General features: G+C 41.8%; 7 protein-coding genes across 7 annotated transcripts; 4 read left to right on the top strand and 3 right to left on the bottom strand.

The window, feature by feature from the left end:
* Positions 1–234: 234 nt before the first annotated feature.
* On the top strand, positions 235–1782 carry LOC135437087 (mucin-2-like). Its single transcript, XM_064694925.1, has one exon. The coding sequence runs from the start codon at positions 235–237 to the stop codon at positions 1780–1782; it is 1548 nt and encodes a 515-aa protein (XP_064550995.1).
* Positions 1783–1928: 146 nt separating this feature from the next.
* Positions 1929–2611, top strand: mRpS18C (mitochondrial ribosomal protein S18C). Its single transcript, XM_064695205.1, has 2 exons — positions 1929–2069; positions 2127–2611. Exons 1-2 carry the CDS (start codon positions 2036–2038, stop codon positions 2531–2533), a joined length of 441 nt encoding a protein of 146 aa, XP_064551275.1. The 5' UTR covers positions 1929–2035; the 3' UTR covers positions 2534–2611.
* On the bottom strand, positions 2542–3229 carry LOC135437291 (uncharacterized). The gene has a single exon (XM_064695204.1). It carries the CDS (start codon positions 3160–3162, stop codon positions 2635–2637), a length of 528 nt encoding a protein of 175 aa, XP_064551274.1. The 5' UTR covers positions 3163–3229; the 3' UTR covers positions 2542–2634.
* A 234-nt stretch (positions 3230–3463) lies between these two features.
* On the bottom strand, positions 3464–5820 carry LOC135436403 (RING finger protein 37). Its single transcript, XM_064693992.1, has 2 exons — positions 4753–5820; positions 3464–4675 (listed from the first exon to the last, which is right to left on the bottom strand). Exons 1-2 carry the CDS (start codon positions 5464–5466, stop codon positions 3908–3910), a joined length of 1482 nt encoding a protein of 493 aa, XP_064550062.1. The 5' UTR covers positions 5467–5820; the 3' UTR covers positions 3464–3907.
* A 2268-nt stretch (positions 5821–8088) lies between these two features.
* LOC135436537 (sphingomyelin phosphodiesterase 1) lies at positions 8089–10441 on the top strand. Its single transcript, XM_064694165.1, has 4 exons — positions 8089–9115; positions 9171–9888; positions 9948–10097; positions 10169–10441. Exons 1-4 carry the CDS (start codon positions 8094–8096, stop codon positions 10280–10282), a joined length of 2004 nt encoding a protein of 667 aa, XP_064550235.1. The 5' UTR covers positions 8089–8093; the 3' UTR covers positions 10283–10441.
* Positions 10442–11297: 856 nt separating this feature from the next.
* LOC135436492 (sphingomyelin phosphodiesterase) lies at positions 11298–13800 on the top strand. Its single transcript, XM_064694107.1, has 4 exons — positions 11298–11461; positions 11560–12454; positions 12510–13377; positions 13443–13800. Exons 1-4 carry the CDS (start codon positions 11335–11337, stop codon positions 13551–13553), a joined length of 2001 nt encoding a protein of 666 aa, XP_064550177.1. The 5' UTR covers positions 11298–11334; the 3' UTR covers positions 13554–13800.
* LOC135436493 (corticotropin-releasing factor-binding protein) lies at positions 13749–26544 on the bottom strand. The gene is made up of 7 exons (XM_064694108.1): positions 26102–26544; positions 18469–18541; positions 14912–15171; positions 14721–14827; positions 14542–14660; positions 14306–14469; positions 13749–14246 (listed from the first exon to the last, which is right to left on the bottom strand). Exons 1-7 carry the CDS (start codon positions 26150–26152, stop codon positions 14004–14006), a joined length of 1017 nt encoding a protein of 338 aa, XP_064550178.1. The 5' UTR covers positions 26153–26544; the 3' UTR covers positions 13749–14003.
* Positions 26545–26693: the final 149 nt, after the last annotated feature.

Below are 26693 nucleotides of genomic sequence, written 5' to 3'. Positions count from 1 at the left end.
CAATGTGCATGTGAGGTATCCCTGGCGCGAAACCAATATTTAAATGGCCATTTTTCTGTCATATTTTTGCAGCCGTCTGCATCATAATTACCTTGGCCATCCCTTAGCAGCAATTAAGACAGGTAACAAAATAATTTTTCCGGATAGCTCAGGTAGGTAACTAAAGATTTCATTTTTGCAACAGTTTGTTGGGGTAAATAGTCAACTGAGTTACTTACACACAAGCACATCAAAATGAATGTGTGGCTAGTTTTGTTGTCTGTTTTATATTCAACCACCATTATTTTCTGTAAAGTTTTAATTGCTGATAATTCAATTACTTTGCCGAACAACATTGGCAGTCGCGAAGACTGGTTTATATTGGCCAAGTATTACGCCAGCATTCACAAACCGTATAATGTGAAGAAATATGTGCCTTACAAGCCTTCAAACAACACAGCTACAGTGGAAACTCCTTTAGCATCATTACCGATCCATACCAGCACCACGGCACTGCCGGAGATCCCAACTCAAACATCAAGCTATGATTCTAAGTGGAACAATAGCACAGAAGGCGATCATATCGAACAGACTAGTGAAACAGGAATTGTTGAAACAAGTACATTTGAATCTACAACGGAAACATTGACGAGCACCACAGAGATGCCCGAAACATCCACCTTGTTGCTGTCTATAATTGGGAAAACACCAGGCATTGAAGCTACTACCTCATATTACGATGCTATAGTCGAGAGCACCGAACAGCAATATTTAAGTTCTACAATCGAAACAGGTTCAATGGTTAATGAGGCCATTTCAACCACTACAACATCGCCTGAGCCCGAAACAACGACCGAGCTGAGAGATTCGACCTTCCAAACGTATAACGAGACAAGCTATACAAGCGAAGCTCCTGCATCGTCTATAGATGTCACCACCGAAATCAGCTTTGATGCAGTTTCAACATCATCCCCGCCAGAGACGACAACCGATGTGGGAGATACGACAACTCGACCTCCTATATTCACGGTCGAAACACCATCATCCGCCGAAGAAACCACTAATATCAACTTTGTGCTGCCAACAACGTCCTTCGAACAAGAAACCACAACGGAATTGGGAGTTACAACAACCTCGTCGGAACCGGACACTACAACAGACGAGGCAGATACGACAACCCAACTTCTTATAACCACAACCCAATCACCACCAACCACATCATCGCAACCGGACACTACAACAGACGAGGCAGATAAAATAACCCAACTTTCTATAACCACAACCCAATGTCCACCAACAACATCATCAGATCCGGACACTACAACAGACGAGGCAGATACGACAACCCAACTTCTTATAACCACAACCCAATCACCACCAACAACATCATCGCAACCGGACACTACAACAGACGAGGCAGATGCGACAACCCAATTTCCTATAACCACAACCCAATCACCACCAAGAACATCATCGGAACCGGACACTAGAACAGACGAGGCAGATACGACATCATCTGAGCTGGAAGCCACAACAGAAACGGCAGATACAACCACACAAATACCTATATCCACAACCCAAACAACACTATTAGAGAATACCACAACTGAATTACCATTTATCCCGACCAGCACTATTGCTTTTGAAGGCACCACCGAAGCTGATGCAGACGTCGAGGTAACTACAGCTGAGCCGATGGCCAAAACTACCTCTGGAAATGCCATTCTTGTGGATGATATAATTCAGGCTAAGCCGCGAAAGTTTACATATTCTTCAGATGTAATGCCCGAGATGGAATGGTAGTAAAATGCAGAAACTAAATAAAAACTTTTTTTGATAACAAAACTATTTGAATGTGCTATTTTATAGAGGGATAAAATTTAAAAATAAAATACAATGTACTTTAAAACACAAACAGCTGCGTAGCGTTGCCAGACGATTGTATCGAGTTTACCAGGGCTTCCATTTCAGAGGTATACAGCAGAGCGCAAAAAGAACAAAAGCAACATTTTCTCGCACCCAGCCCTAGCAGCAGCTCAAACCAAAAATATTAAAAATGTTTAAATTAACGAGGATACTTGCTAGAAATGGTGACTGAAAAACAAATAAATTGGAAAAAAAAAATTAATCAAGTGTTTTCCCATTAGTTACTGTGGCCAAATTGACGGGAGCCCGACACATGCGCCCACGTTTGTATGCCAATGCTGCTGCCTTAAATGAGGAACAAACGCCGACGGCACCAAACCCTGACGAACCAATTGACATAGCAAATCCCTATGAAAAGGATCGTCAGGTGTGCATATTGTGTAAGCACAACATAACACCGCACTACAAGAACGTGAAGCTACTGTCACAGTTCCAGTCACCCTATACGGGTCGCATTTACGGGCGCCACATAACCGGGTTATGCAAGCAAAAACAGGAGGATGTCGAGAAGGCCATATTACGCGCCCAGCACTGTCTAATGATGCCTGGATACCACAAGGACTTGGACTTCCTGCATGATCCCAAGCTATTCGATCCTGAGAAGCCTGTGCGGCCACATAAATATTAGACACATGATTTGCATTTTGTTTGGTTTGCCGTTTGTTTTTGAACGTAGCGAAATACATCTTACAATTAGCAGTAAGAATACATTTGTGTATTGTACGTTTATCAGTCTTCATCCAAGTACTTGACCATTTCTAGAGGTATACCCAGTTGTGTAAGCAGCGTTTTCTTTGGAACTCGTGGCATAACCAACGCCTGTAAATCATCCATAGCCGCAACAAAACCATTTTTCCAAGTCTCTATGTCTGCCTCAAGTTCAAGTATTTGACGTTGTCTCCAATTGTCAGGGTGTGAGTTTGAAGTTTCCTCCGACGGCTTCTGGTCGGGCTTTTTAGGCACGACCTCAATGGCGTCAGTAATGGCAAACTCCAATCTTTTCTTAGTCAGATCCTTGCGCTTTCGTGTTAAGCCAGGACGTCGGCATATTGTCGAGTTCGCCTTTAGTTTCACCGGCAATGCGCGTGGAGTTTCGACAGCATCAGCAGAATTTTTATTTTTCTTATCTTCTGATAGCGGCGTTGCTGTCCTCTGAGATTTTTGTAGACGTATGCCAGGCGTAGTGTCAGCTCTTTTGTGCAATCTTAATCCCAAGCGACGCCTCGGCCGTGGCGTTACATCAGGCGTCTCAGCCATCCAAGAACATTCAATTTGTCTAATGAAGCCTCACTAATTTTTAGAGTTGTTTAATCTGCAGGCGTTGCCAGACAAATAAATAATAAAGCAGTTGACGCATATACACACACACACACATATATAAATGAACGCATATCGTGATGAAATTCCAATGTCCCTTTTACTGGTTTGTATGACAGCGTTTTAAGCCCTGGATAATAAACAATAGCTACTTTCCCATTTAAAAGTTTTGCAATTTGTTACAATAACCAAATAAAAACAATCTTTTTTTTTTAATTTTATTTATGTTATGAATATATAAACTTCGCGCTTCATCTCGTCCTTCCAATTGGGGGTTGTATAAAGTCTACAAAAATTATGCGCTCTTTATCTGCTCTATGATTATACATGTACTATATGTAAGTTTAATCGCATTGCCGACTAAATGTGACCTGATACTGATAATTGGGGAATAAGAATTCATTCCACCATTCCAAGTGTAATTTGGCTTCGAATAAAAATCTCAGCACTTGCTAAAATCGACGCTGATATGATTAGAAATTATTCTATGAACTATGTGTACGAGCTTACGAACTTAATAATCATAAATGAGAATACACAAATTAAAAAAGAGAAGAGAAACAGGACGCCATATACGACGCTCCACTGCTATCCGAAGATTGAAGATTGGCAACAAAAATTCTTACAAACAAACCTAAGTATATTGAAGCACTAGAATACGACTATTTTGTATGGGCAGGCACGACTACGGTAGCTTGTGATAGCGCTCCACGTCAACGCCGCGAAAAGTGACTTTGCAGACGCACTGCTGGGCCGTCGACAGCATGACGAGGCACTCGCGGCAGACCAAATGACGACAAGTGCGTATCTCGTAGGCAAACTGACCGCTGCGGCAGTTAATGCAGCTGGGTGGCTGCAGAGCCGTGCTCACTTGGGTGAAGCGGGTTATCTTTTGCAAAGCCTGTTGCAGTGCCTGGTCAATGGAAGACGTTGTTCCCGCCGCGGCTGACGTTGTCGGTGCTTGATTGGCGCTGCTAGCGGTAACAGTAGCGCTAACTGTATACGTTGAGTAGCTGTGTCGCGGCCGCTTAGCAGCTGGCGGCGAGGTCGGCGAAAGGGAACCTGAGAATGCCGATGTGGCCGTGGCAGTGACGGTTGACTTGGTCTTGCGCTGCTGCTGGTGCTTGTAGACGCTGCTTAATGAGGAATAGGTGCCGACTGCCATGCTGCCCGGCAGGCACATGTGGCTGGCAATCTGAGATGCGTGGCGACGACGCATTCGCGAGCTGCCCAGTAAACGCGGCACTGATTTAAAGTGCTCCGAGTGCTCCATTAGAAACTTTTCAATGCGCGCCTTGAGCGCCAGGTTTAGTATTGCTTTACGTTGTGAGGTATATTCAAGTCCCGTGAACGGATCGGAAGGCAGGCGACCCCATTTGGCCTCCTCCTCCGAGTGCTTATCTATAGTTGATTGATCGACAACCTTGCCGGATGGCAATACCGTGGGAAATATCTACATGAAAATGAGGGGAAAAGAAAGAGGGGGGAATCGTAAAGGGAGGGGAACTAGCAAAGGCTTAAGCTACTTACCATTAACTCCCAGGTGATAGAGTCGAGAAACTCTTCTGGTATCTCCAGCATCGATTGTTCGCGCAGTTCGGGAATGTGACGCGAAGGCGAGCGCTGGCCTGCCTGCTGTTGCTGTGCTTGGTCCCTGAGTCCATACGGATCGCTTACCTCGCTCCATATGGTTTTCATTAGCTCACGATCAGCTTTATCCAGGCTGCGAGCGGGTAGACCCCACATTTGTATCTTGCGCAGTACCGGAGGACAGCGTTCGGTGGCACGAATCACAATCTTCACACTGTTTGTTGTGCCCAGTATCTTATGGGCCGTCTTGAAGAAGAACACTTTCTCGCTCTGCTGCTGTGCGGCTGCGGCACTGCTGCGCGAGTTATAATCGCTTTGATAGCAAAAGGTAACAGAGTCCATACCCTTGGGAAGGTCACGCACGTAGGCAACGCGCTCCCAAATGCCGTCGTACTTGCCATGTACCTCGAAGCCAGTGGAACGCAATGCACCAGAGCTGGGCCATAGTTTAATCACCTTCAGATCGATAGCTTTGGGAAAATCAAAGACAATCTCAACGGGCGGCTTGCAGACTTGAAAGCACATGAAGCCTCGTTCCATCTGCTCCGCATCGTCGGCTATGAGGTTTGCAGCTGTATAGCCATCCTCGCAGACAGCGTCGCATTCCACAGAGGGCTTAAGTTTCGGATTGAGAAAGTTGATTAGACTACTCATTGAATGCCTGTGTGTGTTCCCGTTCTCTTCTGTGCTCTGCTATTGGTCACGCGGCGTTGCCGTTGCGTCTGTTTCGCCCCACCTGCTCTGATTTTTTTTCTGCTAATTCGCACAGAAAATGGCGTCACTGGCTCCTGTGTTTGCTATCGTCGCTTACAATTACTCACGCCTCTCAAGCACGTTCGAAATTTCCAACACACGCGCAATGAAGCGTTTAAAAAAACATTGACTTTTGTATTGATTCGTCCGTTTTTCTGGTAATTTTCCAACAATCCTTGCCTTTTTGCAGATATTTCCTGCCCTTTTTCTTCTCGTGTTTTAATGGCTAATAACTCAGCTGTTTAGAATTATGATGCCAGCTGCCTCAGCTAGGGTTGCCATATGTGCACATAGTCATACTATGCCGAGGCAAGTGTGGTATTTTAGTACACAGCGGTATTAAAGTGCATTTTTATTAATTGAATTTTCAAAGGCTTTCATATAGATTTTATTTTATGAAAGTGGATTCTTTGGCTTGACACACGTGTGCTAAAATATTTAAAATTATACGACAACATTTATATTTATTTATATTAAATTAATTATATATTAAGCTTCGACTGTCGATTAATTAATGAGTATTTTTAGTACACCGTAGAAAAAAAGCGATAGGCACAAAAAGAACTATCGAATCTAAGCGTTCTGCTATTTAAAAAGGTATCGTTTCTAAAACATAGTATATTTAAATATGAAACAATAAATCATGTTTATAATATACTAGCGGGTATACACAGGCAAAGATCAAAGATCATTGAAAGCGGATTTTAAACCGATCGGATAGTTAACAAAAAACTTTTATTTAACCGTTTTCTGCCAACTTACCACTGTTGCAGGCGATATTTTCCGAATCGCTGAAACACGTATTCACTATGTAGAGCTTTGAAAATAAGTTTGAAGCAAATCATACAAAACTTAAAACTTCACCATAAAAATCTTACAATCGCACTTTCCAAAGAGGAAGCTTTGATTTTTTAAAAAATGTGAAACACGTTTCAAATGATTTTTCATATAGATCCTTGCAAATTAATTTGAGCGATCGGATGGTAAACAAAAAAGTCTAATACAAACGTTTTTCGCGATTTTCCAGAAAGTCGGGTGGAAGATTGGATCAAAAATAAGGTTTCGATATCGACTTTTATCGACTGCTTGGAAACAGGGAACAAAATTTATCGGCTATTATGCGCGGGCACGTTTAAAATTTCATGTCTCTAGCTCTTATAGGTTCTGAGACCGACGTTTTCGTTGACGGAATGAGAAACGGATAGAGAGAGGGACATGGCTAGATCGATTCGGATATTGATGGTGAAGGAGAATATATGCATACTTTATGGGGTCAGACATGTTTTCTTCTACCTGTTACATACATTTCCACAAAAACATTGTACCCTGTTTATCAATCTTCAATGTGTTTAGGGTATAAAAGGTATACTTAAAATTAATTTTAAGCATAATGCTTGTCATGTATGTGATGTATATGTGCATGTTTGTATGTATGTTTGTATCCATGTATGTATGTATGTATGTATGTATGTATGTATGTATGCATGAATGTGTATATATAAGTGTGTATTATGTAGTAAGTATGTATGTATGTGCGTAAGTATGTATATACATACATGCATATATATATATGTGTGTATGTTTATGTGTGTATATATGTCAGTGTGTTTGTATTTATGTATTTTGTACGCATCAGTGTATCTGTATATGCTAGTATGCATTAATATATGTTCGTATGAATGTATGTATGTGTGTGCATGTGTGTAAGCATATATATATATGTAAATAAGTGTCCGAATGTTTGTATGTATAGAAGAATTCATGCATATATTGGGTATGCATTTAAATGCAAGGCCAAGTTTACTTCTAGCTGCTTGCAATACGTATTCTTAACTAACTTTCTCCTCTGCGATTCTCATGAATTTAAGTAAGTCTCATAGGCTTCACCCAAAATGAGGCGGATTTAACTTTGGAGGAGGCGGCTGCTTGAGTAAAGGAGTAAGCGGATTTAACAATGAAGAACACGGCGGCTTTAACTATGGAGAAGGTGGCACCTTGAGCAAAGGAGGTAGCGGCGGCGAATTTAATATTGGAAAAATCTGCAGAGAATATTGATGCCGAAAATATACTTTGATCTTTAACATTTTAACGTTGAATCCCACTTTAGGTTCTTTATTCTATGGACTGTTAACTTATTTTCAAAAATCTATCTTTAGACGCTAAGTCTATGGGTGGGAAATGGGTGAAAAAGCAATATCCATAATAAGAAGCACAAAATTTTCCAATATATTGCAATATTTCTTATCAATTATTAGTTGATCACGGGTATTGGGAAAACAATAAAGAATTCCAAATAAAAATGTTTGAATGATTAATTTTATTAGCTCTAAATCGCTTTTAGATACTGAAGCTATAGTTAGTCAAAGTGATTAGCTTCACTTCTGATTATGCATAGATCTATCCTTATCAAGCACTTCAGAGTGATAAAAATTCAGTGAATGGGCAGAACAAGCTAATGATAACGGCCTTTCGAAAACTATAAATTGGACTCCAGGTGGGGCAGCTTTTTTAGTGGATCAGCAAATGCCATGAAGTGCTTTCTTGTGGTGTTTTGCGGTGTTATTGCCGCATCTGCGGTTAACCTGCCAGGAGTGCCAGTGGACTTTGACTTGGACAATAAGGTGCTGTCAGCCATAGCTGATGATGTGGCTGGGCGTTTGGAGCAGGAGTACTTGACCTTTTGGAAAACAGGAGTCGAAACACCGGCATTTAAAAGGATAACACAACAGCTGGCCAAGGCGCATACGAAAAAGGACATATTCACCAAAAATCTGCCCGAACTGGAGACGCGCGATAGCTTTGTGGTGTGCACCTTATGTCGCTCGGTTATGAATGTTTTCATACGCGCCGTACGCGAGGAGGATGGCGAGTTGAATGGAGAGAACAGCGCAGCGATAATGAAGAATATTGCGATGGACGTGTGCAACCGCATGGAGCTGCAGACAGCGGAGGTGTGCGAGGGCTTGATCGACTTCAATCTTCCAACCTTCGAATACATAATGCGCAACTCGGAAATGGATTCACAGAGCTTCTGCTCGCTCTTCATGGAGGTCAGTTTCTGCAATACGGGCAGCAATCCAGCCTACAACTGGACCCTTACCGTGGACAACAAGGTTGAAGACCTCAGCAGCTCCAAGTCGGACACGCCACGTCAAAGCGACAATGACTTTAAAATATGTCAGTTCACTGACATACACCACGATCCGCTATACGAGCCGGGCAGTCTCGCCACCTGCGCTGAGCCCATGTGTTGCCAGCGTGAGAAGATCACCACGGAGGGCACCAGCGATGCTGCAGGCTTCTGGGGTGATTATCGGGATTGCGATTTACCCTGGCGTGCATTTGAGTCGGCGCTGGATCATGCAGTTAAAACTGTGGACTGCACATACATCTATCAAACTGGCGATGTTGTTGACCACATGGTCTGGGCAACGTCCGTTGAGAAGAATACTGAGGTGTTGACCAAGGTTAGCAATCAGTTTAGCAAGATATTTCCAGAAGTGAAAGTTTATCCTTGCATTGGTAATCATGAGCCTCATCCGCTCAACCTGTAAGTACACTTCCTCCTCCAAATCTTCCGCTTAACTTAACCAAATTCCGTACAGTTTTAGTCCCGAAGGAGTGCCGGATGAGATCAATACCAAGTGGCTGTATGAGCACTTGTACAATGACTGGTCCAAATGGCTTCCAGAGGAGACAAAGGAGACCATTCTGAAGGGTGGCTATTACACGGTTTCGCCACGAAAGGGCTTCCGCATCATTGCGCTGAATGGCAATGACTGCTATACGGACAACTTCTGGCTGTACCACAGTGGCAACGACAAGATTCCACAGCTGCAGTGGTTCCACGACACACTGCTGGCAGCCGAGGCAGCAGGAGAGTATGTGCATGTCCTGACCCACATACCCTCGGGCGATGGTACCTGCTGGTCGGTGTGGGCTAGGGAATATAATCGGTGCATTACCCGCTTCCACAAGACTATAAGTGGCATCTTTAACGGTCACTCGCACAAGGATGAGCTGGCGGTGCACTATTCGGATGAAGGTCACGCCATGGCCGTTGCTTGGAATGGTGGCGCCTTGACCACATACAGCTACAAGAACCCCAATTACAGGGTATACTCTGTGAATCCGGACACCTACGACGTGACCAACCATCAAACCTACATTTACGACTTGAACGAGGCTAACAAGAAGCCCGAGGAGCAGCCCAATTGGTTTTTGGAGTATGACTTCAGCAAGGAATTCACCGAGGATCTGAGTCCTGCGGGCATTGACAAATTGCTGGATGAATTCGCAGACAAACCAGATCTGATGCGCAAGGTAAGTGCCAGGGTGGGAGCAATTATTCCTTAATTTATATTTTGGAACTCGTCTTCTAGTATTGGCGCTTCAGGGTGACCTCGGCGGAGCCCCAGTTGACTAGCGGCTGTGGTCGCGATTGCCTGGCCAGTTCGCTCTGCCGCGCTGCAGTCACGGTGAACAACAAGCGGGAACGTTGCGAGGAGCTAAGGACGCGTCTCTTTGAAGCCGTAAGTTGATGCGCCTTTTGTCGCACCCCCATTATAAGTTATTTAGCTTAATGACTTTATGACCTCCACAGCTGGACAATGAGGAGAGCAAGCCTGATGACGAGGATGACGGAGCTGCTACGCTTAGCGTTTTGAGTTTTGGCTCGCTGTTGGCTCTGGTTCTCTCCATGAGAATAAGCTTCTAGAGACTTGTATCTATAATATACCATTGATAAGTTATATAATCGCACATTCCATTTTATTTTTTTAATATAACGATTAAGTGCAAAATCCAAAATACATTCATATATATACACACACACACGCACATACTCAGCGTTGTTTGTGCCAAACGCCTTTGTTAATCTATTGTTTTTTAACCTCTTATCGCCTGGTGTAGATGGCACATGTGGGGCCTGTGTCCGGGCTAAAACTATGGGTTAACTGATTAGGCTAAGCATCATATTAGCGAAAATTAGCCAATAAAGCCATAAACTGTTGCTCATGTCATATATAACAAAAAACTTTCATATTAATGGATATTTTATTGCCGAAGTCAGATCATATCGCGCACAATCATTTTTGCACGTGAATATTAACGATAATCCACATGCGTAAAGTTTCTTACATTTAAAATATAATGTATGCATAGGGCCGTGTTTTTTTTGCAGGCAGAACATATGTTCACATCGCCGGGATTATTATTTAAAACAGCTTCTCTTGGAAGTGGAATTGTTCGAATGTTGACAAACTGATTATAGTATGATAGTTTTTTATAAAAAGATTGGTATCCCGGGTTTGAACTAGCCTCGCTTCTAATCCAATTTATTTAAAAGAGTGTTAAGTCTTGCACATTGCCGAAGATAGCCATACTTTATTATTGTTTACCATAGTTTTTCTTTATTTATATAGTGATAAACACGTTGACTGATGTCAAACCAGTTTTTGAGGTGGCCAAGTGGCTGTCACACTCTTTAGCCCTGGCTAAGGAACTAATTACATGAAGTACATGTGATTGAAATAAAACTAATGTTGTAATTTCCTATACTATAAATGGTAAGCAGTAGCTAGAAGTGTGTAGCCACGCCACTTGCTTATCAATTACAATAAAAATCTCTTGTTCAATTGTATCAATCATGTTATTACGCGAATAACATTAAAGGCGATTCGATAGCCTAGCGCTTGATAAGAATGTTGCCTATAAATACGATTTGTTCACATTCGCAAGCTTTAGTCTTAGCCATATCGCCCTACCGCAATGTATATCCAGCGGACTCTTCTGCTGCTGGGCGTGGCTTCTCTGCTGGCTAGCGGCCAGGCACATAGTCTGCCCGGTGTACCGAGTAGCTTTACCACCGAGGAGCGTCTCACAGCTGCCATTTCAGGTGCGCAGTCTTCAATAACAACAGCAGCAGCAAATTGTCAAGTTCAAGTGCAGCAGCTGTATCAAGATTCACCGGACACCTCTTTTTTTAATTCACAGCCAGCGTAGCGGAAGAGATTAGCCAAGAGTTTGTGGAGTACCTGAAAACGGGCCTCGAATCGCCCAGATTGCAGCAGCTGGGCGCTGAGCTGCGCACGGCACACAGTCAGAAGGATATTTTTACCGAGCCACTTGTGGATTTAAGTGCAGCCGATCAGTATTTTACGTGCACCCTCTGCCGCGCCACAGTCAACGTGATCGCACGCAGCTTTACGGGGCCCAATGGAGAGCTCACTGGACCCAATCGGGATGAGAATGCAAAGAAGACACTGCTTAGCATTTGCGACTACTTCAGCATTCAGACGCCGGAGGTATGCTCGGGACTATTTGATCTGAACTGGCCGATTTTCGATTACATATTCAATGAGACAATTGCCGAGGCGCAGAGCATTTGCGGCATGCTGCCCATTCAAATATGCCAGCTGCAGCAGGCGGAGTACAACCTAAACTTGACCATTGTCGGCGAGATGCCCACGGAATCGAACTCTGCATCGCCCGAGCGCAGCGACAATGATTATCGTGTGCTCCACTTAACCGACATCCACTACGATCCGGAGTACAAGAGCGGCAGCTTGGCGGACTGTGCAGAGCCCATGTGCTGTCGGGATATCCTGCCAGCAGACGCCAGCTCAACTGGCGCTGGCTACTGGAGTGACTATCGCAATTGCGACACGCCCAGGCACCTGATCGTGAATGCTTTCGAGCACATTGGCGAGAATCACAAGCTGGATTGGATCTATCATACGGGTGATGTGCCGCCGCACAATGTGTGGTCCACCACGAGGCAGGGCAACATGGATATGCTAACAGAGATCGATGCATTGCTCACAAGTCACTTTCCCGAAATTCCAGTCTATCCATGTCTGGGCAACCATGAGCCGCATCCAGCGAATGTGTAAGTAGCCCACGAGTCTCTTTGCCTTCAGTTCCATTTCATGTATTCTTCTCAGTTTTGGTAACGATGAGATACCCGACTCTCTGAGAGTTGATTGGCTGTACGAGCACGTCTGGAGCCTATGGAAAAAGTGGTTGCCCAAAGAGGCTGAGGCAACCGTTCGCCGTGGTGGCTACTACACGCACTCGCCCAAAGCAGGCCATCGCATCGTTGCGCTCAACAGCATGGATTGCTATCTGTATAACTGGTGGCTCTTCTACAACGGATCCATTGTGCTGGAACAGCTGCAGTGGTTCCACGACACGCTGCTCGCTGCTGAAGAGGCCGGCGAACATGTGCATGTGCTGACACACATACCCTCGGGTGATGGCGACTGCTGGTCCGACTGGTCCAGGGAATACAACCGGATTGTGGCTCGCTTCAGCAGGGTCATCACGGGCATCTTCAATGGGCACACGCACAAGGATGAGATGAATGTTCACTACACCGAGACGGGCCTGGCTGTGGCCGTCTCCTGGAATGGTGGCAGTCTGACGAGCTACTCCAACATGAATCCCAATTATCGTGTGTATGAGCTGCATCCGGAGACATTGCAGGTGCTGGAGCATCACACCTATACACTCAATCTGACCGAGGCCAATCTCAAGCCCGACGAGCCGCCCATTTGGCACAAGGAGTACGAATTTGGAGAACAGTTTACGACGAACACAAGTCCCGCTGGCATTGACGAGCTGCTCGAGAAAATGGCCAAGCAGCCGGATATATTGCGCAAGTTCTGGCGCTACAAGATGACCGAAGCGGATCCAAAACTGGCCGCCGGCTGCGATGACAGCTGCCTCAATACCACGCTGTGCCGCCTGGCGACCAGCAACTACAAGGAGAGACAGCGCTGTCGCGAGCTGCTGGTCATACTCAAGGAGAGTGTAAGTTGTCCTGTCCTGGCTTTTAATATTTAATCCCATATTGCCCATGTTTTCTGCGCCTGCAGCTTGACAAGGAGAATCCCGAGCAGCCGCAGGACGATGGTGTCGCCGCACTGGCGGCTTACAGCTTCACCAGTCTGTTGGGTCTGGTGTGTGTGGTGCGATATTTGCTTTAGCTGCAAATTGAACCATCATTAATCTTTGAACAGTGGCTGGCCATTGCCCTATCTTTGTTGGCTGTCGCACAATGATTATAGTTGCCTTTTTATGGCACATCGTTATTAATTAGTTCGATTAGCAGCGCGTCCATAAACTGCGCCATAAACCGAGCATAAAGCTCCCGTGAACAGAAAAAGCAAAAAAAAAACCACTTTGTATTTTTAACATTCAGAATTTTTGATATACACATATAATTACATAAAATTTCTTTTTGGGTTTTTCGCTATTTAGTTTGGCATTGGTGAATACTTTGTGCTTGGGTTGGATTAAGCGCTACAATAGAATCCAAGCTGAATGGGTTGGGGTTGTCTTTTCTCCTGCCTTTGTACATACATATCCAACCACATACATATTTACAAACATGAAATTGTAATCATTGTGCCGGACTCATCCTTAAAGTTTGCCGCTTAGAGTGCACACAGGAGCGTGGCAATGTCCAGATCGTGCTCGTCGGCCTTGCGTATGAAGACGGCTGCCTGGTTCTGGTAGCGGCCCGTGGACACCAAGCGCACACTGGTCACGCCGCAGAAGATAGCCTGCTCGGGTCCCAGCTCGTTGGTGGCGCCGCACACGTCACTGGCCAGCTCCATGCCGGTGGTATCGAGGCCTGCGGAGCCGCCAATCTCTAAACGATCCTCGAACAGGTGACACTAGGAGGGACATGCTTCCGGTGAGAGCAAATTCCAAATACCCAGCTCAAAATACTCACATCATAGTTGACCTTCTCCTGGCCCCGCACGGCCTTGCTGCCAATACGCAGAGATCCCAGAGAGACGGCGGCCGGAAAGAGTGCGGATAGAGTGCAGTTGCGGGCGTATCCAAAGTTGGACATCTTGTAAACAGCGGCGGTGTCCTGGACAAGTATGTTGCAAGCTGCCAGCAAAACGAGGTGTATTAACAGAAGGATTAGGTGAGTCTACAACTCTCTCTCTCTTTCGCACTTACGCTGTGTAATCTTGTGGAAGCGCACGTTGGCCACAAAGGAGCCACGTGTGGGTATGCGGTACTGCAGCAGTGCAGCATTCTGGCTGGAGCGGAAGAATTTCTTATTACTGAAGCGTGGCCTGCAAGGTAGAGGATTATTGGAAAAGTCGAAAATATATGTCTGAGCTATGACAATCTACCATTGCTTGTTGTTGTTGCAGAACTCATAGACACGATCCTCGAGCACACGATGATGGTCCTTCACTGCCGGAAAGTATTCACCATTCAGCTCCCAGCCATCCACGAACTGCTCCAGGATGATATATGATGTGAGTGCAATGCTATTGTTTGTGGTAGCCTCAGCAATTTACTGGCCACTTGGTACACTCACCGCCATTAGTCCGCCCGACTCGCAGTTGACGTCATAGTGCTTCATGGTTATTTCCACAATCGTGTCTGGTTCGCCAATCACATAAAGACCGCAAACGGACCCTGCGGCAGCAGCCGAAGCAGCTGCTGCTGCCTCCAACTGGTCACCGGCGACCGCATCCAGCTCGAGCAACGCCGCATCTCTATTGAAATTGAACGTCGGCGGTGGCGCTGCCTTCTTGAAGATGTAATCACCTGGCTCGGAGGCAACATGCATGCAATCTGCAACGGCAAAGCAAAGGGTTTCGATTAGTGCACACCCAGGGCAATGCCAGCTGGACATATGAAACCAATTTCGGCCAACTGTGTTTGTTTCGCTTATTATTTGAGCGTTAACATGTGTGTGTGTTTGTGTGTGTGTGTGTTTGTGTGTGGGTGGCTGGTCGAGCACTAATTGAAGTCCACTTGGCTTTCAAAACACACATGCAAATTGTAGCCACGTTTTGACCCCAGTTCGTAGCCTGGCATCCAGCAATTAATTTATTGTACACAGACCTGCAGGCTGTCCAGCTGATGCCACTTAAGGCCCTGGCTATGGCTGTGGCTACTGTTGCCTGATTTATGGCGCGCATTATTAGCTCGATTTTGGTAACGCACACACAACAGCACACACCCCACACCCGCCCATTCACATGCCTTTTTGGTCTGCTTGGCCATGTCATTTTATGACTATTATCCCTGGCCGAAAACAATGAAACTATAGTCTGACTTTGGCTTTTTCGCATGCGTGTCACACACGCAACTGTTGATGAGTGCATGGGTGTGAGTCTGTCTACGTGAGTGTGTGTGGTGTGTGTGTGTGTGTAGTCTGAGTGTAGTTTGTGTGCAACTAACAGAATGGCCATTAAATCGCTTACTGCGCACACAGTACTCTATATTTATATACCCTTACAGGAGGGTTATTGGGATTTTCAAAATTTCAACAATATGTTCGCAATTTAGGCAAATCATTGAACTAGTATATATATATATATATATATATATGTGTATGATCATGTATCTGAGTTTTTAATGGTTCCTAGGTTCTTAGGTTCCTTGCCCCTAGCAATTTCAATTCAATCAATTAAGTTTAAATTAAATTAAATTTAAATTTAAATTTAATTTAAGATATCACAATCACAAATATATGTAATTGTTAACGTATGATATATTTTATTTTTGATATAATATCTATTATCGTATAAAAGAGCTGAGATTAATTTATATGTAATAGTAACTGTCTGTCAATATTTAATTAAATGAATTGTTAAATATTAACATTCATAAAAATTTTCTTGTCCTTAATTATAAGTAAATTATATTTTAACTAAGTTAATCAAAGTTGTTTTTAATTAAGTTGTAAATATTTTTATTATTTATAAATTAAATTAATGATATAAAGTGTTAATTTCATTTAATATTGTAATTCAGAGTTCTCCAATCGCTGTCCTATATACTGTGTTGACATTATTTGTTATATAAGTCTTCTGAAAGGGTATTTACTGTTCATCATGCTGATATCATTGCTTTATAGTCCCTATATGTGCAAGGGTATCTGTGAAAGTCCAGTGCCGAATAGAGGATTTGGCTTTTAAGTGTGTGCGCGTGGGTTTTTTGGGCACTTGGCGCCTAATTGTTTATTATTTTGCCTAATTGCATTAAGTTGTCACAATTTGTGCGTTTCATTAATTCAATTGAATGCGCTGAATAATTAAATCCACATTATGCATAATTGATAAATAACGACTTAAGTTTTATTTACAATAAATATGTATATGCATTAATGCATTTATTTATGTTAATTGACATTAGATGGTGTAATTATGGACTGTCGAAATCACAATTTTAATGAATATTCTAATGATTTATACAAAAAGCACATTCGTGCTAACAAGAAAGATCAACCTTTTATCGGCATGATAAGCATTAACATCCGTGTGGACATAAAAACTTTATTTCGACCAGTTGCTCCTATTGATATCGTTATGGAAACTTAACGTGAAACCTATGAACTTTCAGTTGTGAAAAATTAACACCGGTCAAAAATTTGGTGGGTGACGTTTTGCGCTCAAATTCGTTTCCAAAGATCTTTAAGAAAAATCATTTGAGACGTGTTTCACACTTTTCGCAGAATCCAAACTTATTCGGGTGGAATGCGACTCAAAGATTTTTTGTGCGAAGTTTTAAATTGTGTCCGATTTGCTTCAAACTTATTTCCAAAGCTCGACATAAGAATGTAATAAATACGTGTTTCAGCGATTTGGGAAATTCCACTCGCAACAGTGGTAAATTGGCGGAAAACGTTTGTATTAAAGTTATTTGTTTACCGTCCGATCAGTTTCAAAATCATTCCAAATTGGTTTGAGAACATTGATTTTATAACATACGTGCCACGGGCAAGGCCGGGCTATACCCGCTAGTGTACAATATATATTTCCCGATAAACCAAGCTCAAGCTCAAGCTCAAGCTCATCAAGAATTTTATGTTTGTATTTCTGATTGTATGCATTACCATATTATTATAGCTGCTCTTTATTAATTTGTTCATAATTCAGACCTCAAAAGATGATGTAATCTATGAATAAATTATCACGCAATTACAGTTTCAGCTGGTTTACTTGTCAGTTGCCCAGCAAAAGGCGCAAAAAAGTAGCAATTATAAATAAACAGAATAAATACAAAAGTTGAGATTTGTTGGGCCACATTATGATTGCAAAGGGAAAACGGCAGCAAGGACTCAGCTGCGGTTGCCTTGCCAATCGCTGGCCGTTGGCCAACAAAGCTCGGTTATATTTATAGATGCTGTCATCTAGATTTACATTCAGTTTCCTTGTTAGCAGTTGGTAAAATAGTTATTATGGTAAATTTAATAACTTGCCTTTCACTAGAGTTGCAAATCGAATTTAATGGTTATTTAAAGTGGTCACAGATTTTCTACTGCCACGTCAAGTGTATAATCCTAAAATATTTCAACTGAAGTGGAATTTTGTTACATTTGCCCAAATGCGTTGCATGGTCAATCAATTTTGTAACTCTCATCTAAATAAATTACACATACATCATGCGGTTAGAGTGGTTGAAAAAAAATAAAAACACTTGACAACTTGCTAGGAAAAGCAATTTAAAAGACAATTTAGCCAAACTGTAAACATTTTCTGACCCCTACACAAGGAAAATTTTGCAAATTTCAATTGAATGCTGTCTTCTTTTATGCTAGCAAAAAATCTACTTAGAGCTTTGAAATCTTGAGTCGGGGTATTGCCAATATTATCTTCTCTATATCGAGCTTAGATTAATATTCCCCAAATAAGGCTAATTGGTTAGGAATTTAATAACTCGTGCCTGTACAAAAGATGCTCTCCACATCGTCTTGACTTTTTTGCTCAGTGTATAAACTCTTGACGTCCGCTAAAGTGCATCTCAGCCAACAGCACTTGACTAAAACTTTTACCCACCAATTTGCTGGCGCACTTCCCTTACAGCCCCTCTCCCTTACACTATGTATGCGCGTGTTGGTATTTATGTGCCCTGTAATCTTACCTGCAATCCTGTGCTCGTAGGGCATTGCCGCGGCTGGATATAGCTCAAAGGAGCGCTTCACAGTGGGCCAGGCCTGTGAAAAAGATTTAAAGTGTGAGACAAAAATAAAACGGGGGTTCTTTTGAATGGTCGTTTTGACGGCGGCTGTCATTCAGGCGCTACAAAAGATACGCATTGAAAATGCGCCACAAATGTTGTTGACAAAAGCCAAACTCTAACTGCGATAAAATCAGCGGGCTGTCGAGCTAATAACAGCTTTTCACTAAGCAACAAATACCACAAGCGCAGCAGCAGTGGCAAAAAAGAAAAAAACTAAGTTGCGCTTTGTAGTTGGCGCAGATGCCAACAGCGGCCCGCTGTGTGACCCCTGGCCAGCGGGCAACGGAATGGGCAGGTCAACGGCGGCTATAACCTCAATGCAGCTGCCGGACGGACAATCGACACTTTAAATTAAACACCGATCCACTATGAGATGAGATGAGCCTTTCAGGAACCACACACGGCACATAAATTGCAGCTGCCGCTGGACTTGGCTGCCACGATGGAACACTTGGGTGGTTATCCGCCTTGAATTTTAAGCATTGCATATTTTTAGACTAAAAAACTCAAAACTTTATAAATAGCCACGAGCAGCAGCCTAAATCAAAAAACTTTGCTTAAGCTGGGGGTCAAAAAACAAATCAAGCGGATTATGATTTTCTCCCTGACGAATGTGTCAATACCCTGCATTCAATAAATATTTTTAATGTGAGTAAGGAAAAGTTATCAAACAATTTTGCTTTAAGCTTTTGTTTTTCCACAGTATTCTACACATCATTTTGAAGTTTAGTAACATATTTCTTCCAAGTTCTTAAAGCTGCATATTATTCTAGAAACTACAAATTTGATATAAAAGGGATATTAACTAAATATAACATATACACTAAAAAATTTGCGGTACTATTTGTATTTATCGAAAAATAATATTGAAAAAAATCTGCTCGACTTCGAAACTTTAATATTTTTTTCTTTTGACAAAATCTTGAACTTAGACCCGAACTATTTTCCACTAGTTCTTTAAAATTTTGCAGGAGAAGCACAATTAACTTACATTCGCAGCATGGGAAAAGATATATACTTCTAAAATAAACAATAAAATGTGAAAAACAACCGAACTCAGTCAAGGCAGCTGCTCAATACAGGTCATATCCTAGCCAAGCATAGTCGACTAAAACATTTTTTTGTTTACTTTTTATACCCTGATCGCAATTAAAGGGCTACAAAAGGTATAATGTTTTTGTGCAAATGCATGTAGCTGGCAGAAGGAATCAACTCCGACCCCATAAAGTATATATATTCTTGATCAGCATCAATATTCGAGTCGATCTAGCCATGTCCGTCTGTCGACGACATCAAAACCTCTCGTACCCGCGCAGTACGAGTTTATTGCCGATAATCGATTACTTGTCTCGCTTGCAAGCAATCCATAAAAGTCAATAATAAATCCTATATTTTGAGCACGTCTCTTAGGTTTTAGGACTAAAAGTACCAGACTTAAAATGTAGCTTCGGGAATGGTATAAACAGATCAAGTATCTTTATAGCTATCGCCACCCCCTCCCCCTAGTGCGAATTGTATTTGGTGTTGGTAGAAGAAGGTTCAGGGTATCTCCTAGTCGAGCACTTCCGACTAGAGTCCTCTTGTTTTGTTTATTTTTTTGTTTTTTTGGGGTATTACTCTTACTTATTTCTAACAATTTTTTGTTACTCTCCTGATTGATAAAAGGTTTTATTCTGGGCGCTAATTGAAATTGTTTGGGGCTGGCCGACAGCCACAAGAGCGACGTTGGAATTGATAAATGAGAATTCGTAGGGCGTCGAGAAAAAATAATTGTGTTTGCGGCCAAGTTTGGCGAATTGTTTGCGCAACACTCGAAAAGCCGACACGATTTTGGTCTATAACGAGCTGGGCATGCTGAGTCTTTTGCTTATGAAACTGTCAATTAGTGGCGGCTTTGTGGGCCCAACTTTAAGCTGCACCACACTCCACAACACATAAGCAGCAGCATTAGCACACCCACCTACGCACAATTTGTATGGCCCGGTGACGTCATTAATATTTGATGGGCGCAGAAGCGAATTGAAAAGTCAATTGTAAGGTTGTTTAGCAATTCGCAGCATTCGTCAAAACTGATGACAGCCAGTAAATAAATGATAAATATGATCCCTTTGAAAACACTCGACGCCAGCTCATTTGCATAATAGCATTCTCCTTGGATGGGATACGATGTACCAGGGACAACAACTGCAGGACAACAGCTGCTGCCCAAACTGGATGTCACAGCAATCTATTGTTAAAGTTGGGCGCTTGTTAGTGCCTTTAGCTGGCGGCAGCTGGTCAGGGTTACTCATAAAAGTATTATTGGTTGTCAACGACATCAATATCTGCATACCAGGGAGACACCCGCACACACATTTATGTCCAATCAAAGCTTAGTAAAATTTTCTTCGTTTTTTTACTGCTCGCTTTAAAATTATTTCTGATTTATGCGCACAGCTCTTGGAGCATGCAAAGCCACGTGAATACATTCATGAATTTACCAGGCATATGAAGTTCATGTGAAATAATTCATTGGCACTTTAGTCTCCGACACTCCGACTTGCTATAGATGCGCGCTCTGTAGCCAGTTTTTGATTTGAATGAGCGCGCTCTAATTGAATAAAATATTCGTGTCATGCAGGTCTCCAAAGTCTGTATCAGCAAACAGCATGTCTTAAATATTATGACTTAATTAAAATGCCACCAACGGCAGCAGCGACAGCAGCAACAGCAACAATTTGACACCTACACGAACTACGTACGTAGCGGAAATGCTTCAAAAGGTATTCGGCATCCCTTTCAAATATTTATTTTTCACCGGTAAAGCCAAAGATTTTCGCGCTAAGCCGTCAGTTTTTCCAAATATTTACTTACCGTCTCAAACATAACAATTCCCATAGTGAAAGCGTATCATGACTTTATCATGAGACAGCTGGTGGGCCCTGGCTTTCAAAGGGTCTGGCCAGCAACAGGCGACGGTCTTATTACCATAAAACAATTTTTTCTTATTCGGCAGGCTTTTCAGGCTCATCAAATATTAAATGAAAATTTGCTTCGCTTTTCGGCGAGCTTTGTAAATATGCATATTAACTAATCCGCTGTCCATAAAGGATTATGTATAAGTAATGCTCTAACGAAACATATTTATGTAAATAAAAATATATTTAAAAATGTTTATGAAGACTGACTGACCAATTGCTTATCAACGCCCAAATCATAATTGGAAGAAAATAGACAAATAGTATGCAACTTTTTTGTTCAAAATATTTTTCACAGAACTTTTTGAAAATTAAATTCGGATGTGCAGGTTTCGTTCAATCAAGCTGTACAGCATAAGTTGAATACGTGTTTCACCAATGTTGCAAAGTCCTTGGCACGGGAAAAAAGGGACATTTTCATATGTATGGATGTATATGTATTTACAGCTATTTGATTAATGTATGTATAAATATATGTATGCATGTTCTCGTATAGCCAACGCCAAACAAATGTACTTCCCGCTGGGCCGCACTATGCGATTCTCATGAATTCAAGTATAATACTTGCACTCTCTCACTCTATGCGTGTCTCTACATCTCACTTTATTCAACTCCCTTTCGCTTGTTCTTACTTTAACCCGCTTCCTTTGTTTTATTAATGATGTTTGCATATGTAAAGTTCTGTCTCTCTGATAGCAATAGAATTTTCGTGCGTGTGTATTTAAATATTAATGTTACATATTAACATATATTATAATATATAAATAGCAATATATATATTAAGGGAATTCCGACCACGTTTACTTTTTAAACAGAGCCTTTGGATTTCTTTAAGTTCAATTATGGTTTTGCTGTATTCCTTATACTTTACACGTGATGGATTTTTGATGCAAATAATAATATATAGTCCTCTATTATTAATATGGAATATTCAGTTTTGATAACCTTTTTAGAGGAAATAATATTCATTTATTCAGCTTAATAATTATAAATTGTAATTAACCATTTTATACAAATGAAATTTAAACCCAACTGAATTCATTTACTCACTCAGCCATCTCAGCTGTAATATTAATTATTCTCCGAATCGAGTAAATAGAATATCAGACTGTGAACTTCCAATCTCCCTGCAATTGTCGGAATTAATTTAATTGGAAAACCTTTTTTAAGCATATTTAAAGTTAATTTTATTACGCATACGCCTCATTGGCTAAGTGTTTTATTGGCTTAAGCTGCCACCGCTGACGCACATAAAAAATATTTAATTAATTCGCGGAAAAGTTAAATCAACCGCGAAGCACGCATTTAAATGCAACCGCAGCCCAAATGCAACCTGGTTGTGTGTTGCATAAATATGTGCGTAGGTTGCAAGCAGGTAATTACCGCAGAGGGCACTCCTGGAATTACTTAGCCCGTTTCCATTTTGAAATTGTCGTCGCCCCAGAAAAAGGAACTTCATTAACTTTATGTCATGTCAGGGGGATGACGTACAGCCAAATGGCTTGTCGTGTTGTGGCCCCATCGCAGTTTCCTGCAGCATTTTCCGCAGTGTTTTTAGTGTCGGCTTGCATATGCGAAGAAATCTATTACTTTGCCGGAAATTAGTCGCACACATAACCCAGCCACAGACCGCCGTTCGAAATATATTGAACATGCTGCAATGGATTTTATGCAAAGTGCGCACGCCACGCGTCATATTTCAAGTGGGAGCATCGAGTTTTTGGCATAAATTTGCGTGGGAAATGTAACCAGCAGCTGCTTCTACACGAGACTAAGATATTGAATTTATTGGGTCTTAGGGCAGCTTCTGCTTCTGGCACCAACACAGCTAACAAATTGGTGTCGATTAAAAGGTCGGCTCCTGCCAGCGGCAGCAATATGGCCGAAAATACTTGAACACACACTTTTTGGCAGGAGGACAATGACAAATACGCGGTAATTAACAAAGTTTGTGTGCACACTTATTAAAAGAAATGACAATGACACGATGCCCGTATGCGGGCATATATCCAGGTGTTGCTGCTGTGCTTTTGCTGCAAATGTTATTTATCAATTAGGACTTTGACTTGGCAACACCCTTATTTTAATTGGCTCCGTACACACGGGCACATCAAATGTCGCACACACAGTGCCAGAGCCAGCTGTTGATTTTAGTGCAGCATTGTCAAGACCGAGTCCAACTTTCTCTCTGTGCGGCTTAACTGCCCGTAAAGGGCTCAAAGTGTTGCTGATGCTGTTAACATGCGGCATTAGACGAGCATCAAGTGCAGCCCAAGTCAGGAGTGGGTGCGCCCTCTCCGGCTGACGATTGAGTGAGTGACCAGCTTGACTGCAATAGCAAAGAACGTGGGTGCAGGCTGGCCGGACACAATGAATGTTCGTCATTTGCAGTGCGGCGCGCTCAAGCTTGCATTGCACTGGGCATTTTCCCTTAGCCGCATTGTTGACTTTCCACCCACTTTTCCTACACAGTCTCAGTGGCCCCCCAGCGGCAGGTTTGACTTGCCTTTAACACAGCTAAATTGCAACTGAAAAATGTACATTTCATGTCTTTACTGACACTGACTCTCTACAGAAGCTCGCTGCAGGCCAATTGGCTGTTGTCAATGAGCATATTGTTATTTTAGTAGCTGCCAACAACAGAAAAGAGAATGTCGCACCTAAGCAAACATTGCAAATGGTATTATTGATAGTTTAATAGTCAAAGGTGCAACTCATTTGCAATGCGTAGCTTGAAGTCCTTCCGACCAATGCACAAATTGATGACATTTTATTAGGTCTTACATTAGAATTGATTCATGCGAATCAAGGTTTTGTCCTGACTTATCGGTGTTTCATGCACAGCCTTACGACTTAACTCTAGATTTAGACCTCCAAGTGGCTTAAAATGGTGGTCAACGTTTGTATTAAATAACACAACTCAGCCAGAAAAAAAACCCTTTAAAAATATTTATAAACGTCGGACTAATAAGGGAGCAGTCGCTGATTCAACTTCAGGAGCAATTGCCAATTTTTATATTTGCTATTTAATTTCCTTTTATTAACGAAGTAAGGGCTCAAATAATAAATTAGAAAACAAAGAAATGGAAACTTAAATGCTGTTGTCATATGTTTTCAATGAATCAATCCTTTACGTTTACGTTGACAAACTTTTTTTTATTATTATTTATTATTTTATTATTATTATTTATTTATTATTATAAGCAACGAGAACAGTAATCAGTTTCTTAGCGAGCATTTACTGGCTGAGTTTGTTAATTGGGCCGCAACAGACACAATGGGGACGCTGAAGATAAGATCTCTTTAAAATTTAATTTGATAGCCTATTCAATTGGATGTAATGTGAACCGGGCTGAGTAACTTCGTCGCACTAACAATATTTTAAACTATGTTCTTAGATTTGGAGAGCATTGCAGAATAATTCATATTTGTTTTTTATATTATTCGACAGACGAGTTTTTTAATCGGTTATTAATTTTTATATATTTTAAAACTGTATTAGGAAACTTGATGTAAGCATCTACACTGGATTATATATCATTTTCTATAATAAGTATAGAATATAGTTATAAATCATCAACCCAACTTCTTATATAACGCTTCGGATAATAAGTACACACAAAGAGCTGATGGGGAATAAATCAAAATACGACTTGTATGAAAAATATTCAATTTAAAGAAAAGAAAATGAATAAATGTATTTGTATAGTATTACTGGGACAGATTTTAGCTAAATTACAAATTATGCACAGGAAATCTTAGAAAAATATTTTTATTAGCAGTTTCAATGTATTATATTTTAATGTTGACCGCTTCAATCTGAGTTGTTAAAAAAGCCTTTTAATTATAAGGTTGACTTGTTATTACCAATTTGAAATATTTACTACATATACATTACCAATAGATAAAAATTACTGTATAATATGAATAATAGAATATATTTTTAATTAAAGAGTACCGTAAAAAAAAGACGTCGCTGCAAATTAATGTTTCATGTTCTTCACAGTTACTAAAAATTCTAGTAATAGTTTGCTGTTTAACAAAAAACATTTTTACTTAATTTTCAGCAAGAATATTATATAAACTATAAATCAAAACCATTAATATAAATCTAATCGATAAATAATTGCTATTTCGATGTAGTTGCCATTATAAAAACTCTTTAAATAGCTTTATTTTTCATAAATTGTGATTGTTCTCTGGCAAAAACCTGACGTGCAATGAAACATAAAATTGATTTAGCAACAAATGATATACGAGTCAAGGTCCTCTAATCTCGCACACGACCAAACTTATTCATATAATTTGAGACTAATGAAAGCAATCTGCCCAATACATGAGCCAAGATGAATCAACTAACAATGAGCCAAGGAAAAGCCGAAAGGTTTCAAAAACTTTGCTCATAAAATTCGACATGGCCGAGGCCTATCAATCGTCCCGCAGCAAATCCCCCTGACAGACCGAAATTAATTCAACTGATTGAAAGACAAGAGCTGAATTTGAAGTCAAAGGTAACCCCAACTTGTTGATCGAAATCGAATTACAAGCGCGTTACCTTTCCCCCACCAGCAACTTACCTGAACGCCCAGCACAATCATGGACACATAGACATAAACCACGAGCTTCATTCCGTCGGCGTTTGCGTCTGTCGCAGACTTTTAATTAAGCGACGGTGTAAAAGAATTTGATTCGCGCGGGCGCCAAAATCTTAAGTCCCAGGATGCGAACGATGTGCGCTTTGATTTTTAATTTTAAGCTGTTTTAAAGTATTTGCGGCGAATGGAATGGTAACGCGCAGCAATAATTTTATTTGAGCGCAAAATTGACGACAATGGGACGAAGGACGGTCACGTAATTCGCACTTGGACCGAGATTGAAACTGTGAAACGCGTTTTGAATGGCACAGAAACCGTTACACGCGACACTAAGGATAAAAAGGATATAAAGCGTAGAGCTCTGGAAACGGACTGCAACGCGCGACTTCCGTTAGCTGACCAAACGAGACGTCAAAGCTGCCGCAACCGACGACAGAATGTTGCTCCTTATCAGCGGCGCATTTCCTTTTATAGTCCTGGCTCGTGCTGCCACCGCATGCTCACACCGCCCCAGACGCCCTCCCGCCCTCCCCCCTCCCCTCTCGTTTCGGCTCGCACCCATTGCGTGGCATGC

This window comes from Drosophila montana, unplaced genomic scaffold, assembly GCF_035044405.1.
Source record: "Drosophila montana isolate Dmon_TW-CO22-7 unplaced genomic scaffold, ASM3504440v1 contig_3733_1, whole genome shotgun sequence".
Lineage (NCBI taxonomy): Eukaryota > Metazoa > Arthropoda > Insecta > Diptera > Drosophilidae > Drosophila > Drosophila montana.
The sequence above is the reverse complement of the archived record's forward strand: the minus strand, read 5'-3'. Positions and strand labels throughout refer to the sequence as shown.